The sequence below is a fragment of the Rhipicephalus microplus genome, chromosome 10 (genome assembly GCF_043290135.1).
Source record: "Rhipicephalus microplus isolate Deutch F79 chromosome 10, USDA_Rmic, whole genome shotgun sequence".
Taxonomy (NCBI): Eukaryota; Metazoa; Arthropoda; class Arachnida; order Ixodida; family Ixodidae; genus Rhipicephalus; species Rhipicephalus microplus.
This window is the reverse complement of record NC_134709.1, coordinates 21,847,329-21,867,419: the sequence shown is the minus strand read 5'-3', so window position 1 is coordinate 21,867,419 and position 20,091 is coordinate 21,847,329. Positions and strand designations below refer to the sequence as shown.

The following is a 20,091-nucleotide window of genomic DNA, read 5'->3' as shown; positions in this document are numbered from 1 at the left end:
ATTTCAAGGACTAAACGGGAGGTGGCACATGCACACTTTCTTACGGCTTGCGCTTCGGGTTTACTTCCCACCTTTAACCACCTCGAGTTCATAGTATATACTAGTTCACTGTATTCATGGCTAGGCGGCCCAACGCTCGCTAAACCTGTCTAAAACCAAGGAGGTTACACCCAGCGAGTATAACGTAGCAACCCTTTCTTGTCAGATCGTGCTCAATGTACATGCCAATAGCTGCTAATGGGGATCGCAGCGTGCGCGTTACCTAAAGGCCGAATGCTCCTGTCTCTCATTCCCCCTTAGCAGCCATTAACATGTGCATTGAGCACTATCTTTTATTGTTCAACAACGCACAGAAGAAATCTCTCACCGGAACCACCTTGGAGGTCAAAATGATAAGGACCGCTATTTCGGGTATGTGCCATTGGTGGTTACGTACTAAAAAAAAAAAAAAAACATGCTTGTGGAGCATGTGTTCAGGTGTCAGTGCGGGATGGCTCTTTACTCTCCCATAGTAGAGTACCTAGTACTCATAATCGTTAACCACTCTTTCTAAACACACAAAACGGTAGAAAATTCTCCGAATGAAAGCAGTTGATCGTACACAGAAGGTCCACCTGTTAAAAAGTGAACGACGATATCAGCCGGTGCTACGTGTTACGTGTCTTCTTCGAATAGCATCAACAGGCGCAAATGAAGCGCGTCTTCTCGGGATGTATTGAAATGAACAGCTGAGGCAAGGGCAAGCGACCGAGTGTATCCAGAACACGTTCGTTAAGTGTACGGGCGTGCTTGAAAACGTCATCAGCCTAGTAGTACCTAGAACTACCGACCGTGTACACGTGAACGTGGACAAAGACTGCTAAACGAACCTACGCAACAATGGACGTATGCATTGCATGGGTATACTTTTTATATGCCTCAAGCGGAACGTGTCATATTGGCGGAACGTAGATGGCGCATTGCGAACATTCTAACTCAAGAAACTGCTTACGTATCTCAACATGCTAAAGTGCTTATGAACACCTAATTTAATGCCAAAGAGAAGTTCTCTGCAATGCAGTCCAAAGCATTCAAGTCGGAAGCCAAGACATTATTCAATCGCTTACGTGGTGTTGAATTATTGCAGCGCGTATTTTCTTAGCCTTCTCGGTTTTTACAGCGCAAGGTGCTATACGAGCTCGAAACAAGAACCAATTTTCTGAGTGCATTTCTCCGCTACCACCACCTGCACCACCTGTCTCCATACTATTGTGACGTCATCCTGATTCATTCCATGACCGTCTGTTTCAGAGACAAGCGCCGAGACTCGCTGTATTTTTCTTCGCACCATCCCTTTATCAGAAAACTCCCACCATCGAGATTATTTTGACCGTATGTATTTCACGACAGAACGTTAAGAAAGGGTTTGTTCTTGGTGACGCGTTTCGGTCACTCCGACGAGCTTGTCAACTGTCGCCCACGTTCTGAAAAAAAAAAAGGGGGGGGGGTGGAGTTCGAGGCAGATTCGAACGTAAGCCCTGATCACAGCAAGAAGATTAACCCCCGTATTCACAAACACTCCTCGACTCGACTTTCAGCCTTGCACTTGACAGAGTTGAGCACTGTGCCACCGCTCGGCTGAAAATGATGCTGCGCTACTCAAGGATCGCAGCAGATTATCGCTGATATGCAGTGGCTTGCCCTGTCTAGGGACGGTGCTCCCATCGGCCTTCTCAAGTGAAGGTGAAGCGTTAAGTGTAGGGACGTCCTAGAATACAGGGCTAAGACGTTTAATGAAACGAAGGAGAAGAGGTTGGAGAGTGGGTTTCTATCCTGCTACTCAACCCGGGAGTAAGCGGGAAAAAAGAGAAATATGAAGGCACGATGATTGTCGTATAGCACAATGAGTAACTGCATAGACTGTCCCGATCGGGGAAAATTAACCATCGCGGCAAGCACGTGATTTGCTACAGGAATACCCCACCATTTGAATTATTTTCGAAAAAAATGAAATCGCCCATGCAAACGTCATGTATCGCGAGAAAACGGGTTGACGGATGTAATATCCGGGGTGGCGAAAGAGTACAATCGCAGGACGCGGGACGTCATGCGAATTGCGTAGAGAGTGGGTGATGTAAGATTATCCACCCATTACAAACGGCTCTGAGAAAAATTTACATATTTATTCATTCATTTTGCCCGGATATCTTGGTACTAAGATACTGACCCAAAGGTCATGGGTTCGATCCCGGCCCCGTGGTGGTCGCACTTTAAAGGAGCCGAAATGGTGGAGGGCCATGCATTATGAGCGATTTCTGTGCATGTTAAAGCACACCAGACAGTCGAAATTTCCGGAACCCTCCACTACGGCGTCTCTGATATCGTGTTTTTGGGACGTTAAGGACCCAGTTATTATTCTTACCCACATGATCTGGCGGCGCTTGGGGGAGCGGTGGAGGGTACGTATGTGTAATAGCAGGCATGTAAACAACATACAAGAAACTTTTGTGCATAGCCCAAAAAGGGGAGTAATATTTTTGAGTGCAACAAGCGACCGTACCTATTCAAGGTGGCGCAGGGAAGCTGCTGTTTTAGCCCTGAGAACGAACACCAGCGGAGCCGCGGTCACGCTGATGTAACGTCACGGCAAGGACTCTGTTGGATTGCTGCCGAAAATGGCCCTCTAGTGCGCCCACCGCTCTTTAGCGTTGCAGTGGTTAGTGCGGTGGTGTCAGTGCAAATCTACTAAGGTAGAATATGGGTGTTTCCACTGCTACAGCGATAATTACCTAAGCTGCCGAAACTTGAGGCGATATACCTTATATTAAGCAAACTCACGTCCGTGTTGTAAGTTTACTGCGATAGTGTCGATGGTCCACGCTGTTTATAATTGTGCTATAACTTGATTGATATGTGGGGTTTAACGTCCCAAAACCACCATATGATTATGAGAGACGCTGTAGTAGAAGGCTCCGGAAATTTCGACCACTCCGGATTCTTTAACGTGAACCCAAACCTGAGCACACGGGCCTACAACATTTCCGCCTCCATCGGAAATGCAGCCGCCACAGCCGGGATTTGAACCCGCGACCTGCGGGTCAGCAGCCGAGTACCTTAGCCACTAGACCACCGCGGCGGGGCAATTGTGCTATAAGTTGACGTACACTTTTGCGGTTAGTTATGCGTTTAGAAGAAATCGACAACAAGACGCGTCTTCAGTAGACTTTTCGGGACGGCTCACTGCTCTTCCATAGTTGAGTACGAAGCACTCGATATCGCTAAACACTTTTTCTAAACTCACCAGACACAGAAAACCATTATCGTCTGATTTCGCTGTTGAAGACGCATCCTGTTGCGTATAGCTTTCGTCAGTGCTTTAGAGGCGAAGCTCCTTGTGGTCGAGGTTTGTCCGTTGGCTTTGGCGTCGTGCGCCTAGCCTTCGCTGACGATTCTGATGAAGAACACCTGCATTCCCGATCCTACCTTCTTTCTGCCAGCACGGCAGGGCACGTGCAAGGTACTCACTATATGGCGTAACGATCACGATGAGTCATGATGATGTTGAAGATTTTGAGCACGGACAACGACGGGTCTGTGCAGTCAGTATATGACGTCTCGACATGCTCCACCACGCATTTCGTACGACTGTAAACAACCAACAAACGCCAGGGGAACGTGCCCAGAAATCGTCTGTGCCAACCTCAGGCTAGGTCCGATACAACAAAGCAGTGATAATGAAGGCAAAACGAAACTTTGAAGTCAACACAACCTATACCAGTTATGACCAATAAACGCTGTATATAACTGTACACCGCTTGACACTAATTTACACGCCAGAGTGGTCAATGTCACAGGTGATTTACGGTAAACACCGAACGATCTCACTGCTTCGTCCACTGATCATCATTCACTTCGTAGATATGCCACGTTTCCTTTTTCAGTTATTTGCATTTATTTCAAAGTTTCACTCACGAAGAAAGCCGACTTTTTGTAGTGCATGAATCTCATGAGTCATAACATTGTACGTGGGAAGTCGTGCGGGTTAACTATGCACTTTTCTATAACCGAGCAATTGATAAATAATGATATACTAAAATAAGGCGTTTTCTGTTTTTTGTCAGAGAGACTTTGTTATGAGCCGTGCAGACAACGTTTTAGCCATTGGAGGACGCGTCCGTTCCACGCCAATCAAGGAGCCTTTTACCTGTGATGTTTTCATAGCCAACACTGCGTCGCTATTCTTTGTACCTTTGTTGTTAAACGGCAGCGCAGTGCAAGTGATTTGCTTCTTGACCGCTTATAGAGAGGAATCTTCCCCCAGCTCGGGCTTTTCTTTGTTGCAAACGTAGATACGTGAGTGGTCAAAGTCGATCGGTGGAGGAAATTCATCCAATTGCTTTCAGCAGTGATGCTAAAAAAAAGAAATGTCTTCTCATCCAGTATGTTTTTTTTTCACTGGACGTAAAAGGTGGATGAAGCATCGAGTTACCGCCAACTCTCAAGGAGTGAGTTGTGCTTTACATCCCACCATGCGTTAATGATTTTTTCACGACCGTGAGTCACGTTGATGGCATTTATTGTTTATTATCCTTCATCAAGATCAAAATAAACATCATTTTTCTTATGCATTGCATTTAGCGCAATTATTGTGTATGTATGTCACGAAGTGCCCCATGCCGCCAACACGCTCTGGCTCGATCAGCAAAACGAAACAGTTAGAGCAACGAAACATGAAGTCACGACCGCAATACACGCCGGGAGGCGTGAATTGTTGCCGCCGGCCACTGTCCGTTTCAGTGAAGCCCATGATTTCATCCGATGAAAGAAGCACGGGCCGTAAGTCCACACGTGCTATCTGTTCGTAAGACAACAAATGGGTTGAGCCTCGTCTGAGTGCCATCATTATTTGCACAGCGCGCCACCTATTGTTCGGGGGCGTTGCGAATAGCTTTGCGCAGAATAAGGTGTTGCAAGTTAGCGCCAGCGGGTCTCACGGCCATTGTCTGCTTGTGCGCTTGAACATTACTATACATGTGTTACCAACATCCCCAAACAGCTACATATTGAACTATGCTAATGAGCTGGCACTAATCTAGACTAATCTATAGACTAGACTAATATAGACTGATCTACCGCCTTCCAGGTGGTTCGGAAGCCTTAGCTAGCCGATGCGGGCTGTTTCCAGGTCGCTTCTATGTCGTTGGTATACGCTTTAAATCGGTGAATCTAGAATGTTCTCACGTTGATTCTCAGTGTATATAGAAGTTCGAGTTAAACCAAAGGCCGTCACGATACGGATGTGCAGATTCTATGGATTGAAACTCGCGCTGAAACGAAGCGTTGGCACCTCTCATAGATCTACAAGCACGTCGTCAACGGCGTAGGCCTTCCCTCGACTTGCGTTCTTATCGCAGCCACCATTGCCTTCTCCCGTTTCCAGGTACTCTGTCATACGTACTTGGGGTCTCACGCTTAGCGCCGTCGCATCGCAGTCATTCGTTCGGCTGAGTGTTGCTGCTTTATTTCTTGTGGATGAGCGGTGAGCTGCGAGACTTACCCGACTTCTGTGGCACATATTCGTTTGTGAAGGTAATATAGTTTACTCGTAGGTCGCACAAATTACAGCTAGCGTAAGAAGCTTCGCTGTTATTATTCTTCTCAACATCAGTGCTCAGATTTAGTAAAGAAATAAAGAAACATGCAGAATAATCGGAATGGTGTACGCAATGCTACAGTACGGAGCTGGGAAGTTTAGCCACATATATATACCACTTGACTCCTCGATCACCTAAGTGGTAAAAGGGACTACAACCACACCCATCCTCTCTTCACTAAAACGAACGTGTTTTAAAGGCAACTTCATGGATCAGTCATGTGGCATGACAAGGCGCGAAAAAAAATTACACGTTTATTGAGTAGACTGAACGTGCTCGTGAACAAAGTTGGATGATGCGTAACAACAATGAAGTTCCAGTTCGCAAAAGGCGTTCGCACACCGTCGATTGATACAGTGAAATATATCGATGACCGGAGCCCTTGTCGGTGGTCTTCTGGGGACCTGTTAGCCCGACCCTTGGCGTTCGTTTCGTAATAACTCAACTCGAACGAAATAAACACTCGGTAATTTCAAGTATTGCTTGTTGCCTTTCTGGTCTTCCCACTAAGGGTGAGGCTGTCCCGCCATAGCGTTGAGGTAAGGCCTATCAACAAAGCTAACACCTCGGTCAGGGTGATTAGTGCGAAGCCCTTCCAATTCGAACAAGATGAGCCTGTTTTCCTCGGGATAGGGCTTGATGTAGATTCCGGGAACGTACAGCCTTATCTGTGGCCCGACTGCCGGCCAGTAGCGCCCCAGGTTGAAGCCGTTAATAAACGCCACACCTTTCGTGTAGTTTGACGGGTCGAGGAACGTGTCCAGCGGCTTCTGTCCCTTGGGCAACGTGAACGAACCGTAGTAGAAGTGTGGTATCTTGCCCTGGCTATTTCTGGGCGTCCGCATGAGCTGGAAGAGTTCGCTAATGTCTCTCTTCTGTGTCAGAGGCAGGGCCTCGATGATCCAGTCAGTCAGGGTGATGCCGTCCACAGTCACGTTCGTAATTCCCTGGGTAAAAGAGCACGTTCTTACAGTCGGTCACTACTTAATAAACGTGGCTTCCCCCTATATATAAGAATCGCAACAATACAAAGATGAAACGTGTCCTTGCAGAGGTAATTCAGCGTTTATTGTGCGTTGTTTCAGCAACAGCAACATATTGCAAAGTCTTGTTAAGGACGGCAAACAGCTTGAAACAGCGTGACATGCTATAAATATTCGTTTTCATATATATATATATATATATATATATATATATATATATATATATACATATATATATATATATATATATATATATATATATATATATATATATATATATATATATATATATATATATATATATATTGATATGTGGGGTTTAACGTCCCAAAACCACCATATGATTATGAGAGACGCTGTAGTGCAGGGCTCCGGAAATTTAGGCCACCTGGGGTTCTTTAACGTGCTCCCAAATCTGAGCACAACGGCCTGCAACATTTCCGCCTTAATCAGAAAGGCAGCTGCCGCAGCCAGGATTCGAACCCGCGACCTGCGGGTTAGCAGCCGAGTACCTTAGCCACTAGGCCTCCGCGATATATATATTGTAATGATAATAAATAGTGGGGCTCAGGCAAGGGCGCAGGCTAGGTTACGGAAGCCGAGGAAGACGAAGTCAGAATAAGAACAGCCGGCCTGCAGCAAAGGCGTTGTCTCTTATTTCTCGTCGTTACAATGGCGCAGTCGACGAAGAAAACGGCTTACGTCTCGGTTTCGTCATCCAGAACGCCCGCCGACGTGCAGCCGCAGTAAGCGTCGCTTGAGGACGGCGTCAAGCCTCCTCGGCAGCTGTTTACTGACACCACCGTTCGGGGACGGCGTCAAGGCCTCCTCGGCGGCTCCAGCACCCGTTACCGGTACCAGTTCACGATAAGGAACGCCGTCACGCTTCTTCGCTGATGGAACCCGCAAGGCGTCCGTCGCGGCCAGCATCGATCCCAGCACCGACGGATGGCGTCCAGGCCTCCGTTGTGGTTCCGGGAAACTTGTCCTGGGACGCGACACGTCGCGGCAACCATGCGCACGGGCCTCTCTCACCTAGGGATGGCGTACATGCCTTCTCCATACCTGGCAACCTGTCGGCGCTTCAAGCACCCACCGTGTACGGCGTCGAGGCCTACCCGGCGGCGCAAGACCGCTTCATCTACGCCACAGTACCAGGTCACAACTCATCACACGGGTTCCGCTTGCCTGGGAACGTCGTTGACGCTTCCAGCGCCCTGGAACCCATGTCCACGATTCCTACCACAGCTGGATTTCCAAGGGACGCCGTCCACGCGTCCTTGGTCAGCAATTGTACCACCTCGAGTACCGCAGTCACTGTATCCTCCGCAGAGGCGGGCCTTGGCTCTTCGTGCGGATCACACGACAGCGCAGCGGAGCTGCAGCATACCATCGCGCAACTCCGCGTCACGACCAACGCCCTCATAGCGTCGAGCTCCCAGCTATGTCCTGCCATCTTGCCAACATTGTGCGCACTCAATGCCATGTTGGCTGCGGCCGCCTCACAAAACTTCGAGGTAAGCTCGCCCGAGAACCGTCGCAATCTCGGGCGTTCTCTCACGGAGGTATCAGAGCAAGTGAACTGCTTGGCGTGGGCACATCTCGGAGTTTTGCCCGCAGTCCCGCCATCGCCGATTTCCTTCGAGCTACCGGAGTTTCGCGGCTTCCAGGACGATGCCAAGGAATGGGTGGCAACCGTCAACGCTGTCGGAGATCACGCAGCGTGGACGGACCAAAAGAAGTGGGGCATGGCCATAGACCGCCTTCGGAATGCTGCCGCGGCTTGGCATCGATACGAAGGCGTGCGGCAGACGTCCTGGGTGGACTGGAGTGACAAGCTCATAGCTGCTTTTGGACGGAGTCACCATCACCTCTCCACGACCACCCAGTCTTACGCGACCGCTACCGAGAATAGATCCCAGAAGGAGACCACCCTCGCGGCTTCAGCTGTATTTTGCAGCTTCCCGACAGCCAATTTAACCACCTACCCTGGGACGAACAACCCTACAGTGTTGACCCTCACTTCGAAGCGACATCTCCTGATATCACGTCAGTCTGTGGCCGAGTGTGCGGACGTCTGCCACACGCTAAGCGCCGCCTCCTTCAAAGTCACTGTCAACAAAGACCTACCAGAGAAGGTAATACTTCCGGTTAGTGACAGGTCATCTGACAATGAAGGCTCTACTGCACGTGAAACTATAGGAATAAACAGCTTGAGCATGAGTCCGACAAAGGCAGTGCTGCAAGAGCACGCGTTGCCTCTCAAGCTGCAACCTGAACTCGGCTCTCAGATGACTACAAAGACACCCCGACGCCCCTTGCCACACCGCAAGCAACGCAGGCGTCGACGCTCAGTGCAGCAGGTGACGGTGCAGCGTGGACTATTTCCAGCATTTGTAACACGACTGCGACAGGATGCTCAAACCGACGAGATTAAACCAACGCGGCCACTTTGCAGGAGTCTGTATCTCCTGCTAGCGGCATCTTGTCCAAGTCAACAGCGTTGGCCCCATCGTGGACGACGCCTGCACCGACCATCACGTCACAGCCAGTGTCGTCCTCCGGAATCTCCTTCAACAAACTTCCATGTGAAATATCAGCTTGGCCGAGCCCGGCCACCCCGGAATAGTCAATGCCGCCCACCGGAGACATTGTCGGTAGCCCACGAGGCTCGCAGTCGGGGCCGAGTGTAATGATAATAAATAGTGGGGCTCAGGCAAGGGCGCAGGCTAGGTTACGGAAGCCGAGGAAGACGAAGTCAGAATAAGAACAGCCGGCCTGCAGCAAAGGCGTTGTCTCTTATTTCTCGTCGTTACAATATATATATATATATATATATATATATATATATATATATATATATATATATATATAGATATATATATATATGCATCGAACGCGTAATTCGAAGGTCGTAGGTTCGATTCCTGCTCACATTTGGTAATTTTTTCATCCACTTTCTTTCTTCTTATTTACATTCCATTGGTTTTAATAACTTCCTCTGTACATTCCTTGGCAATACTGTCTGTTTAATCTCATATATATATATATATATATCAACACGGATATGGATATTCGTATGAATATCCCTGTACATATGGATATTCATATGAATGTCCATATGTATATTCATTTCCACGTGATTATCCATATCTGTATGGATATGGAAATACATACGGAAATTCATATCCACATTGATATCAACATCATATGCACATTGTGATCACTAAACAAGTTTGTACATACTGCACACACGTGTTACGTCTATGCATAACCGAGTGCTGTTCGCGTTGGTTAATGATAAGGTGACGTCATTCCCTTCGTGGATACGGTTGGATTTTTTCTGGCATATATGTTGCACATTGTGGCTTATATATGCCTATATACTTATAAATCAATCACGAAAAGCTGTCGAGAGTGCCCATATAATTCATATCCTAATAATATTCTCAAGGTCCCTTATGCCTTCGCTTATGAGAAGTCGAAGGCCGTAGTCGTATGATTTTTCTTCTCAATCGATGCAGTAATGGTACCCCTGCTCTCTTCCGACAGTTTTCTACACCTAACGAGGTTTCTTAATACCTCAAGGATTGGAGGCTTCACATGCTTTGTGCACCTTACTTGGTTTTGGTCGGCCCGCAATTAACCAAGCGATGATGCAATGCGCGGAGGGGGGGGGGCGTCGTCTTGCGTTGTCATCATGTTTTCAGAAAGTTTTGTGATCTGTGACGCTATGACAACTTCATAACGTTCTATTCTTTTTCTTTCGATCATTTGTTGAAGCCGACGCAGCTGATGCCGCCGACGCTGCAGACGCTGACATTTCATTTTCGCGTTTTGGATCCGTATGTCGTTTCGGTGGTGTGGTCGGTAAGCAGTGTGAATGACGTGGAATGTCGGCGGCGCAAGAGTTCCGCTTGCTTTGGACCGAGAATTCGCAAGTGTGCACGAGCCTTAAGGTTTGTCGCCTCAATAACATACACAACTACGATGCCCATGTCATTCATCTGTGTAAAAGAGTCGGGGCTTGTTTAATCCGTTGTCCCCGTAAGCGTGTTTTCCCCCTAATGTGAACACTACAGATATCAGTAAACAATGTTTCATCTTCTCTGATTAAGCTATCACGCTCACCGGAACAACGAATGAGAATATTCGATTAACCATGCCAATCAGTTGAATCTGTCGAATTAAGAGCTGTGACACCAACACGTTTGTGTGAGTATATGCGCTTCTTGGAATTTGCGGGAAATGGTTTGCGTCACAAAAACGAGTGAGTGCTGCTAGTCTGGGCCTCTATGTAACAATCCCATGGTAGGGAGAGCAAAGGCTAAGGGTGGAACCAAAGGCATAGTTGGCTAGATAAGTCAAGCATACATTTGACTCGTCATTACCGGGTATACAAGACCTACTCACTCACCTTCGGATCGCGATTTTTGGGACCGAAGTCTTCGCGGCCCATGTTCTCCACCAGGATGGACAGCCTCTCGCCCAACCTGAGCATCACGTCGCAATCAGTTTTGGCTGGCAGGCGTGCGGTGTCGAATATGCGCATGAAGTAGCGTTCGTCACGCACGTGCAGCTGCGCCATGTCGCGGAGACCGTGAAGCGCCATTAAGTACCGGCCATCCGGGCCGGCCATGAACACAGTGCGGTACAAAAGAAACCCGAAGTCCTGGCCGAGCTCTTCGAAGGTCAACGGATACTCGGACCTTCTTCGCTTGAGCCAGCCTTTATCTCTGAAGTGTGCCATTACGTCCGTCAGGGACCTGCTGTGCGGCATGCGAATGGCGTCTATCTTCAACTTGGGCCAGGGCTTACGAAGCTCCCCGGATTTGAGCGGAATGTACTTGCCGATTGATTTGCGTAGTAAGAAGTAGTAGGCCTTCGGGTCGCCGTCTTCTCCCATGGGCGCGTCGTAGTCGTAGCTCGTTACCAACGGCGATTCTGAGCTGGTGGCAGCCTTGAAGCCGAAGTTCGTGCCTCCGTGGAACATGTAGAAAATAACGTTGGCCCCCTGTTCCATCATCTTCTCGAAGGTGGCGATGACCATGGGTGGATAGGCCGGATTGTCGTCCCAGCCCCAGTAGTTCATCCAACCGGTGTAGTACTCACTCACTACGATGGGAGCCCCCGGCTTGACCTGTGCTTGGCGAATGACGTCAAAGTCTCTGCTTACGTTGCTCTTGGGGTCGAGGTTGCCGGCCACCAAGGTTTCTTGCACCTTGTCACAATTGTATCGTTCCATAGATGGTGCGTTGGCGCGGAACATGACTACGTCCATGCCTAAAAGCGCCCACTGGAGGGACAATACGACATCGATGTATAAGGGGTCGCAGTTACCTTCGAGATGGCCGTACTCATTCTCGACCTGCATTAGTGGGCACGGGAGAGTAAGTAACCAACTCTCTGTCGCGTTGCTTTAGACGATCGCTTGCAGTGAGTTTCTGTACCAGCTCGTGAAGCTGTATTCACAAGACAGACGTGAGCGCGGACGCATCAATGGCGAGCGATGCGACGTAATTTAGATCCCTCCGCAGCCAGCATTCACACGACGGAGGATAATTCACGCTACAAGCGAGGATTTCAGAATTGGTTACCTAAGATCCCAACAATTTGGTGTAGTGCCACGTACTAATTTTTAAGAAAAAGTAGTTGATAAAAAAGTGGCGCTTTCCTGTCAGAGCACCTCTTTCATGTCAACTACTTTTTCTTACAATTTTTTCACGCAGCGCTACACCCAATTATTGCAATAAAGTACCAACTAGCCTGGCACCCTTGTTCAAGATCCCAACAGCGATTTGCGCTTCCGTAATTTCCCAAATTAGTTTCCGCGTACCGAAGCGGAAACGCGAGAACGGCTGACGTATAGTGACGCAGTGCGCAATCCGCAGATTCAAATCACGATTTGGTCGGTCGTGCGAATACAGCTCAATAAACACTTGTAACAATCGAAAACTCTTTTACCCGCGAATGTACATATCGATTTTGAGAAGGACGCCCGGGACTGTTAAGGATATTACAGGCTATTTATTTCTCTCCTTTCATATCATTGGAAGCTTTCATCCTTTTCGGCGTGAACGATTGTTTTTTTTTCAGTGCCATACCGCATTCGTCAAGTCTATAAAACTGCGACCTGAGCAATTCTAATAGAGCTTCAGCGTATGTCCAACATGTGTAACAATGACAACAGTTGAGGAGGTCGATAATAGTCAAGCCACAAACACTAGCCGGCAGTGTGGAGGCGTCGTGCAATAGAGCCATCAGTGTAGACTGAAAAGAAACAAGAGATAGCTTCGATAACAAAGCCATACGGCTGCAAACAGTCGTCTGCTTCTTCCCAGTCCCCATTTCCTTTCGTTAAGTTCCTCTCTATGGCTGAATTCGTAACACTTTCAGGCCATTTTACCTATTGCGCTCGTTGGTACGTTAACGGCAGATGCTACTCGAAAAAAAAAAAGAAAGAATCTTTGATCTACAGCCTGAAATAATAGAATTGCGGCTGTTTACATAGATTTTTATGCTGGTTTAAAATATGTCAGTTTTATAGGAAGGTGTATAGTTTTCATCTTTACCATTGCAACGTGTAAAATAAGGCTTTTTTTTTTTGACACACTTTCTATGCCATGAACTTCTCTAGTTATGAACAATGATTTGTCCACATTGCTCCACATTGCGTGCAGAACGCAAATAATTAACAAGAAACTGTGTATAAGATATCTAATGAGCAAGAAAAAGAGTATTGTGAGAAGTCTTAATGCTCAACCTATACTAATTGCTTGCCTTCGGTTCATAATAATTATGTAAGCGATATAAAGTGTTATAGTTATAACAACAAAATTGCACTTTTCACACGTCAAGGTATCTGTAGCGAATTTTTCATTTTCAGCTGGCCATCGGAAGGGCCATAAGCATTAGGTTCAATTTGAAGAAAATTCCCACAATTTCATCTTCAAAAAGAACTGGCAGATCCCACGTACAGTGGGAATCGAAGTTATGCGAAGCACCAATGAGGAAGGTTTATATGTCAGTTTAAAATCAAAACAACATTACGAGGTGGAGGTAAGTTATTCCGTACATAACTTCCATGTCATTATTATTATGTTTGGACGTGTTATTTACTTTCATCATCTACTCACGCCACCTGATACAAAATTTAGTTTCTGGAGCTAGCGAAACGGCTATGAGCGTACCATGTAGTCATGTTTTACATGACACGCATATACTAAATATGTTCGGACGTGTCATTTAACTTCGCCGTCTATTGACGTCATGCAATACCAATTAGGTTTTTGTGAAGCTAGAGAAACGACCACGAGTGCATCATGAGTGTGGCATGTGGACATGTTGTTACATGACACGCATCTCACAATTATCATGTTTGCACCAGTCACCTACCTTCGTCGTTCATTCACGTCCCGCATTACCAAACTTGGAATATGTGAAGCTAATGCGAAACGGCGGGGAGAGCATCATGAAGGGCCCAATATACTGCGACGCTACTTGGACGAGCGCACGCTGGGTGCAGTGAGGCTACGCTAGCAAAACGCGAGCACTCTATAGTCTGACGCCAGACGCGACCAGCGTCTGTCGCCGCAGCCCGGCGGCAAACGGTGCGAAATGCGACATGCTGCATTTCGCACCAACCACGTTAACCAGAATGCACCACGTCTGTCTAGCTTCGTGACGAAGCGATGCCGGGCGTGCTGAAACGTGCCTGCGTCAAAGCAACGCAGTGCGGCGCATGCCTGCTAGTATATGCCAGCGTCTGGCGTGGCATCGCTGGCATGACGCCACGAAACGAACGCTTGACCACACGCAGACTGGATAACGTCTAAGTGTATTGGCGCCTTGAGTGTGGCATGTAGTCATGCTCTTACATGACACGTATCTCACAATTATTACGTTTGCACCAGTCACATACATTCGTCATCCAATCACGTGACGTAATACCAAATTTGGCATATATAAATCTAGCGAAAAGGCCCCGAGCGCCTCATGAGTGCAGCATGTAGTCACGTTGTTACATGACACGTATGTCATGATTATCATTTTTGGACATGTCATTTGCATGTCGTCCTTTCGTGTCACGTAATACTGAATTTGGTACGTATGAAGCTAGCGAGACGGCCGTAAGCGCATCATGAGCGTAGCATGTAGTCATGTTGTTGCATGGCATGCATCACATGATTATCATGCTTGCACTAGTCACATTCCTTTGTCGTCCATTCACGTCCCGTAATATCAAATTTGGTGTATTTGAAGCTAGCGAAATGGCTGCGAGTGCATCATAAGTGTGGCTTGTAGTCATAATGTTAAATGACACGCATCTGATAATTATCATGTTGCGCAAGTCACATACCTTCGTCATTCATTCGCATCTCGTAACGCCGAATTCGGCATATTTGAAGCTAGCGAGACGGCTGCGAGCGCATCATGGGCATGGCGTGTAGTCATGACTTACATAACATGCATGTCATGATTTCTACGTAGGGGTCTGTCGCTTGTATTCGCCATGCAATCATGCCATACTATACCAGTATTGCAACATGCCATATGAACGGAATCACCGCAAGAGCTGCAGGACCATAAAATGTATATCATGACATTCATAATATACATGTCATCATTTTCATGTTATAACTAGTCCACTATGTTCTTCATACGGTCATGTTCTTCCAAACTAAGTTTGGTATTGATACCATTATCGAAACGGCTAGGAGAGCTAAATGTCGTAGGTGGAAAGACAGACAGACAGACAGACAGACAGACAGACAGACAGACAGACAGACAGACAGACAGACAGACAGACAGACAGATAGATAGATAGATAGATAGATAGATAGATAGATAGATAGATAGATAGATAGATAGATAGATAGATAGATAGATAGATAGATAGATAGATAGATAGATAGATAGATAGATACGCTCAAAGTCAACGAAGTTCGCAAAACATTTTAGAAATGGAAGTTGACCTGAATGGCGAAGATGTGCTTAATTTTTTTTTTCAAGAAAAAAAAATCCTTGTTTTTGGAGCCTTTGACTTCGGTAAACTCCTCATGCGAATTTACATAGAAAGTAGCTGGCTCGCAATTGCCAGGGGACTCTAGACAAACAGCTGTTTATTGTGTTAATAGCCACCCTGTGCTCTTCAAGAACAATTTTAATCTAATTCTAGATTAAAAAAATTGATTGATATGTGAGGTTTAACGTCCCAAAACCACTATATGATTATGAAAGACGCCGTAGTGGAGGGCTCCGGAAATTTAGACCACCTGGGGTTCTTTAACGTGCACCCAAATCTGAGCACACGGGCCTACAATAGCTTAAAAAAATAAGCAATCAATATTTCTTGCAGGAAACAACAAAAAATCCGTAAAAATTTCTCAGAATGAAAAGCTTATTTGCCAAAAAATATTTTCCTACAAAATACTCCTCATTCTTCCACTTTTTTTATCTTCTTTGATGTCTCGGTTCTTTCTGGACTTCATTTTATGATGTCGGCCCGTATAGCTGAGATTAGGCCACTCTGCACATCTAAACTTTGGCTCACTAAACCTCATGTCCTGACACTGACCTGTACCATTATGATGGGCCCACCATTTCTGTAGAGATACGGAACCAGCATCGGCAGCAACTTGTGGAACCACTTGCCCATTTCTATCATGTAGTCATCGTCGTGCAACGTTCGGTACTCCATGTCCGGGTGCTTGCGCAACAGCCAGTAAGGTAAGCCCGCATTGTCCACCTCCCCGCATATGTAGGGTCCCGGCCTGACGATCGCCAGGAGGTCGGCCTTCTTGATGGCCTCCAGGTAGGCGACCAGGTCGTAGTTGTCGGCGAAGTTGTACTGTCCGGGTTCGGGCTCGTGGCCGCTCCAGTCGATGTAAAAGTCTACCACGTTCGGTCCTCCCATGCGCAACGTGTGGAGCCGGTCATCCCAGTACGGTCTGGGAACACGGAAGTAGTGCATCGAGCCACCGACAAACCGAAAGGGTTTGCCGTCCTTCAGAAAGGTGTGCTTGTTGTAGTCGATCTTGAATGACCTCTCCGCGACACCCGACGTGACGATGCCAAAGGTGATAAGAGGAACCATCAAAGCGCGTGCGCAGATCATTTCTCGAGTTCCTCGCTCGTTTAGGAAGAGCTCCGATACTATCGGAGCTCTTTTGGCAGAGGATCCGCTTTGATTATTCGTCGTGAACATTTTTATTCGGCATACAGATAAAATATATCTTACTACTCTCCGCCTACGCTTTTTTTACAGCGTCTGTTCAAGAAAGCGGGGTCGTTTGCACCTGTTTTCCTACACCTAAACACGCCTTGGTCACCACGGCACGCTCGGAGTCACTTTTGGAATTTTATTTGGGTCTAAAGGCACTACAGTCATAAATGGATGCTTTGAAAGCAACGTTTAGAGGTGCATAAACGAAAACAACTACAAAAAAATGTTGTTTTCTTCTGCTTCGGTGGAAAAGCGGTTCTAACAAACGAGCGCTCTGAAAAAGCGCGTGCCGTCGAATTCTAGCGACAGTAACAATACCAAGCGCAGAAAGGCACCTCAAGGTTAACGATAAAGGAGAAAACAACATACAAAGGCTTCCCGGGTGCGCCGTCTCTCCCCTCTCGGAAGCGTAGTCTCGCCGGCCATCCTCCTCACATCGGCGGCCGAGAAAGCCCTGGAAGGTTCTCGAAGGAAAGGGGCGTGGTGATGCAGAGTTGCGTCACGTGTAGCGGATGGCCCTCGACATATCTCGCTCTTTCCCCAGCCTTGGCTGTGCATCGCGCCGACGAAACGATGAGAATTTTCTGGAATCTAGCGCGAAAAGTATTTAAGCGAGCAGCGGAGAAAGAAGATGAACAGAAGAAGAAAGTATGCGCCAGAGTGCGTAGGGTGTTTCCGCCGTGTCGTCAGCGAAGGTTTTGTCCTTAGCGACAAAGCAGGAGATGAAGAGGATTTCCACCTGAGGGGTGAAGACTCGTGCTACAAGCAGAAGAGCTGGAGACTACCGCCAGAGAGCGAAGACGCGTCCTGCAATCTCAACGCGTGGGAAGCCGACGTGTTACCGGCGAAGTTATTGTGAATAAAAATAAAGTTGGTGCTTGGAGAGCGGCCGATTGAAGACGAGAGGATTCCTGGAAGAGAAACGTCGGAGGCAGCGGAACAACAGCGCTGGAGTTTAAGTGAGTGATTCTTGGAAGAGTATCATTCAGACTTTGTTCCAGGGACTTTGGACTGAATAAGTTTTCAAACTCTTTAGTCTTTAAGTGCCTTGGTTGTTCGATGCATGTGATTGCATTGTAGCGCGTATTGTTGTTGTTTGTGCCCGTTGTTTCGAGTGTAGCTCATTGTACTGTGTAGTGCGTTGTTTGATTGGTGACATATCGTATTCAACTATCGTCAAGTGTGCATATTTTAGTATCGGTTCGATCTGCCGTAGTTGAAAATATAATTTTGTTTTGTTTATCAACTCTAAGCTCTGACTTGTTCTTTGGTCCACAGCCGGCGTCCGCTGGCGCGTCAAATGGGACCACTTCTAAATTGTCCTCGCTTTCGTGGTGCAGTTCGGGGGGCCAATATTTCGGCCCTTGGAATAAGCCCGGCGATCGCCTTCCTAATTAACGGGACCTGTGACTGCGGTATTCGTCGCGTACATAAGTTTTCGCAAAACGGTGTATTACCGCACCTCGGAAAATGTAGTGCACAATTTATGTTTCGTTTATATTTCCCTAATACGTACGATGGACAAAGTCGCTGCGTTTGCATTGGCAATTAGGTCAGCAGAGTCCACGCATGGTGGACAAATACGCATGTGCCAATTGGCATCTTATTTTGTAGAAAAACCTTTCACATTTCTTCATGTGACGTCATCTCAGCCAAAACGTTCGCGTGTGCAGCGACCAAGGGATCAGACAAGTGGGGTGTTTTGTAGCAACGATCGCCGTATACTTCTTCCATCGGTATTTTTTTGCGACGCTTCAAATATCACTCGTCATTAAAACTTTATTACTTGCTGGCCTGTCACCTAAAGCATTTGTCTCTTTTTCAAGTCCATTCACTGTGTTTTCGATAATAAGGTCTTCGAGTGTTGAGAAACATCATTAACTCCGGCCAGGTAGAAAACCCGGGGCACATTTTCTCTGGGGATTGTCATTTAAAGATGTGCCTGCCACAATTTACCGGAATCTTTCGTTACACAAATGATATTAGGAAGGGTTCAGCGTTCCAAAACTACCGTCTGATTATGAAGAGCCGTAGTGGACTGCGAAAATTTTTGAGCAGTTAGAATTCTTAAATGCAAATGCAAAGGACCCAAACATTGTAGCCTCCATCTAAAATGCAGCCGCCGCGGGCGGGATTCGATTCTGCAACCTGCGGATCAGCAGTCGAGCATCTTAAAACCACTGTGGCGAGTGACACACCCTTGTTCCCGAGTGAAAAAAAAATCTACAATTTCCATGAGCCAATCGACGGCTTTATCACACGGGATATGTTTCGCGTTGAATGACCTTCTTCCTGGATCGAAATAAACAAAAAATTATTCAAAAGTGAATGCGTAAACTGCCTTGCTCTAGTCAACCATGATACACACCTATGAATGAATCCATAAACCTTTATTGCATGCAGTTTCCTTCGGCGAGGAGGGGGAAGAGAGGATTAAATAATGTTCCATCCCACCCTTTGTCGATAGGCATGCATTTTCTTCGAATCACAAGACTACGTCTTCTCTGCGCCCCAATGTCCTTGGAACAATTTCATCTTAAATGACATACGTGAAGGTCTTAATGCTCTAGTATAGAGACAAATGGAGACTTGAAGTGATGAGAATTCTTCCAGCTGAGAGTCTGTCAGAAGCCAGCGTTTCTCTAAAGCAGACTTGCTGTTTTTACGAAGAGTAATTTTCTTGTCCAAAGGTCAGCCGCAGCAACAACGCCTGTTTTAGAATTTATCACGTCATCATAATTTATATTACTGGCATCCCATAAAGTATGCCTGCATGGTCTTAGATAACAACCCTTTTTTGTTTATATTCTCACGTACTCGCAAGGTCACGAATCAAGTTCAAAAACTGCACTTTCGTTAGAGCGACGATCATGGCACGAATAGGCCAAAAAACAGAGAAAGAGGAAGCAATGAATGATAGGCAGGGAGAATACCCGAAAGACTGATTTGCTACGCAATGCTATCAGGGGGAAAAGTGGGGAAAGAAAGAGTCGAAAATACGCCTGGTGTGGCCCTGATTTCTTAGTGCCTGCATCACTGCGCATTTTGCGACCGAGTCAAACGTTTTAACGTAATATGTGAAAGCAATTTACAGGGGTTGGTTGTACTCGGCGATGTCTTCATCACCTGACCAATAGTATGAATATGCTATATCGTGGAGTAGCCTGTACGAAATTCTGCTTGGTACTTTGGTCGCTTGAGCTCTAATGTTGCCTGGTTTGATTAGCTGGTATTTTCAAAAATAGTTTGC

At 46.8% G+C, this 20,091-nt stretch overlaps 1 protein-coding gene and 1 pseudogene across 3 annotated transcripts in view; both read right to left on the bottom strand.

The window, feature by feature from the left end:
- LOC142774620 (beta-galactosidase-1-like protein) overlaps window positions 1-20,091 on the bottom strand; it is a 128,160-nt gene that overhangs the window by 12,660 nt on the left and 95,409 nt on the right. Inside the window, exons 4-5 of one of the 3 annotated variants that reach the window (XM_075875201.1) lie at window positions 11,034-11,984; window positions 5,872-6,580 (exon numbers count right to left, since the gene is read on the bottom strand). The exons of the other annotated variants lie outside the window; for them this stretch is intronic. Of the exons in view, the coding sequence (XP_075731316.1) occupies window positions 6,140-6,580; window positions 11,034-11,897 (1,305 nt within the window). The 5' untranslated portion in view covers window positions 11,898-11,984 and the 3' untranslated portion in view covers window positions 5,872-6,139. Of the gene's footprint in view, window positions 1-5,871; window positions 6,581-11,033; window positions 11,985-20,091 lie in introns of those variants that run through there. 3 annotated transcript variants of the gene reach the window in all.
- On the bottom strand, window positions 16,176-16,712 carry LOC142774885 (beta-galactosidase pseudogene; annotated as a pseudogene).